Source organism: Loa loa (assembly GCF_000183805.2).
Source record: "Loa loa unplaced genomic scaffold supercont3.74, whole genome shotgun sequence".
In the NCBI taxonomy this organism is placed as follows: Eukaryota; Metazoa; Nematoda; class Chromadorea; order Rhabditida; family Onchocercidae; genus Loa; species Loa loa.
In genome coordinates, this window is record NW_018108254.1 from 242,088 (window position 1) to 244,862 (window position 2,775).

Sequence of the window (2,775 nt, forward strand, 5' to 3'; positions counted from 1 at the left end):
CGTTATATTTGTTGCTGACTGGAAATGTTTCGTGAATCCAAACCCTTAGCCGTCAGAGGTTTTATCCTTGCTCAATTTATCATGCATAATTAATAAACCTCATCACACTGGGATCTTATTGCTATTTTTATACTTGATGATATTTAACAATAAAGTATTGTTTTCCTCACTTTCAGTTCTTCTTTCATTCATTTCTGTTTTTAGGGAAACATAATTAAACAATGTTTCCGAACGAGAATAGTCAGTACATTGCTGCCGTTTGCACTTACAGTTCTCTTCCCGCGTTCACATCTGATTTAATTTCGGAATTTCTTAGCCAGATGTAATTTGAGACTTATGAAGTCTTCGTCTTTAATACTTCACTGACCGTTGTTCTTGATTTCTTTTTTTATTTTGTAATCCCCTTTAAAGAAAATTTCGAATTGAAAATTCTTTATTCACCTTGAAAGCTTAAATGAGGCTCCAAAACTTCGGTATTAAATCAACAACTTTCTGGCGAATTTCAAGCGATATAGGTTAACAGTGACAATCTATAATTACTTTTGCACGAAAATCACGATTTATTCTTGATCACTTCCAATTCAGTTGCTTCTTCCTGAAGAGCTCGCGGCAAGTCGGCATTCCGTACATGGTCGAAATATTTACGGCACTGGTTGAATACGAAAAGTTGGTAAGCGAGATAAAGACCAACCAGTATTATTGCAGTCTTGATCATTAACACTACCAAAAATCTTGTAATGAATTGTTGCTGATGGCCTGAAAAAGTCTCTCAAAAAAGGATAAGCTCTAAAAAGATGAGCTGTAATGGCACTTGAATTTTACCCTCATATTTTATTTGGAATAAACTAATTGCTAGTTTTGAATTATCATTATTCCAGCTTTCATAAAAACATGAAAAATTTATTGGGGTTAAACGGTTTTAAAAAAGCTTTTTTGATGTTTTTTAGAGGTGAAGACCGAATATTACTGTAGAATTCGTATTCGATTGCAGCAGGACTAAATAAGGTTAGGTGAAAATGGTTAAGCTTTATAAATGTCAGAGGGTCACTTCTGTAATAATACAATAGCATAATCTATTTATTATCGAAAGAAGAAAAGAAATGGGACAATGTAAATGTTTAGTAACACTTTATTCTCTTATTGGCTGTTGGCTTCTGGTATCTTCTACGGCATATGCAAAGGCATACCTTGTCCAAATGTATCCAGAAACGTTTGGGTGCTAAATAGCGCTGTTGTAAACAGGACAATTGTTCCAGATAACCAGATTAATATTGCTAAGGCCTAAAAATATGAAATCATTTTTTAATTTATCCTCTTTTCTTAACTTATTGTCTTTCTGGAAAAAAAGCAAACATTGTACCAAAAATCGAAATCTGATTTATCCTTCTAAAGTGTAAACCATTTCACAAACAGATTCCATCTGAAATTGACATTGGAAGTTATTAGAATTGCATGATTTCAAATTACCGAATGTATAATAGCTGGCCATAAACAGGTGGCTTGTTTTTGTCGAAGAGCATAAATTGTTGTCAAAAAATACAGTATTGGTATCCAAACGATCAGTATGCTCCATGGAAATAGAATGCCAAGTATGATCATCCAACAGCTCATAGTGAGCATGAACATGAATTTTGCAGCAAGCTGTAAAATGACCATTGGGCATCTGCGATGATTTTGATTAGTTACATGTAGTTGATAATAAAGGAATTTGGTCTCATTTCTTTCCTCCTTTCATCTTCCTCTTAATTAAACTGAGAACCTCACTTTCTCCTACAACTACAAGATATCTTCCTAATATGTTTGTGTCATGAAAGTGAGGCATTCAACAGATGATTATTGATAAGATGACTTCTTCATACTTCTCATTTCATTTGTTACGCGGACATTAGTACTCAGAATGAAATGAAAAGTTCATGTAAAAACGAACATAAACATGAAATTTGTCACTGAAGCATCGGAATGCTGGATTATTTGGTTCAACTTCGACCTTTTTGGACACGAGGTCTGTGAAATACTCTTTGATTGGTACACCATGAATTTTTTTGTTGATCATTTCAATTAACTGCTATGCATTCATTGACTGCCATTTGAAAAGCTGCAATCAGCTATCATACAGTAAATTGTGGACAACTTCATATTTTTCCGTTAATAGATTTAATTCATCGGAATGGTGGAAAGAAGTTCTGTGTTTGACGGAAGATGATGAACACGAGTTATCCTAAAATTTAGTTTATTGGAGGAATTAGAATTCAAAATAATACGAAGTGGAAAATAATACGAACTTAAAACCACACTTTTCAGATAGTTCTGAAATCTAAAAGAGGAACTGAGTGTTGTATCTTGAAAAAAAAAAAAAAAAAACAATTTTGGTAAAGGGTGCTATTTAAGCGAAATATTTCAAAAGATAATGTTAAAAATAAATTTTAAAAAACCAGAAATACACACTGTGAAGAATGTAATTTAAAAAATGGAAATAGCAGTAGTGCTTCCCTTTCGTCATCGATGGAAAGAGTTTAGAAAGCGAAGTTTTAATGGCAATAACAAAATAGCAAAGAATGTCAGTGAATCAACACTCTAGCTATGATGGAAGCGAAAGTCCTACTGGATTGTTCATGTTCAACTCATATAACCTACCTAAACTGAGTTGTATTCAATATGAAAGTGGTAATGATAAGTCGAGTCGAAAGGTAATTGGACACGATTGAAACAGTTCCTGACTGAAACAGCTTCAAACTGGAAATGAAAGAATGAGATCGATAATATCCAAAGCTTTCA

The 2,775-nt window shown here is 33.2% G+C and overlaps 1 protein-coding gene across 1 annotated transcript; it reads right to left on the reverse strand.

Moving 5' to 3' along the window:
* Positions 1–400: 400 nt before the first annotated feature.
* LOAG_12679 (hypothetical protein) lies at positions 401–2,101 on the reverse strand. The gene is made up of 4 exons (XM_003148191.2): positions 1,928–2,101; positions 1,468–1,641; positions 1,188–1,281; positions 401–756 (listed from the first exon to the last, which is right to left on the reverse strand). Exons 1-4 carry the CDS (start codon positions 2,051–2,053, stop codon positions 554–556), a joined length of 597 nt encoding a protein of 198 aa, XP_003148239.1. The 5' UTR covers positions 2,054–2,101; the 3' UTR covers positions 401–553.
* Positions 2,102–2,775: the final 674 nt, after the last annotated feature.

Bases quoted from the DNA above. Each gene is read 5' to 3' on its own strand.
- LOAG_12679 (XM_003148191.2), bottom strand. From the start codon at position 2,053: ATGATCAACAAAAAAATTCATGGTGTACCAATCAAAGAGTATTTCACA. The intron at 1,642-1,927 runs GTTCGTTTTTAC...GTCATTTTACAG, and splicing joins GTGACAAATTTCATGTTTAT to CTTGCTGCAAAATTCATGTT. The intron at 757-1,187 runs GTATGCCTTTGC...AGACTTTTTCAG, and splicing joins TCTGGATACATTTGGACAAG to GCCATCAGCAACAATTCATT.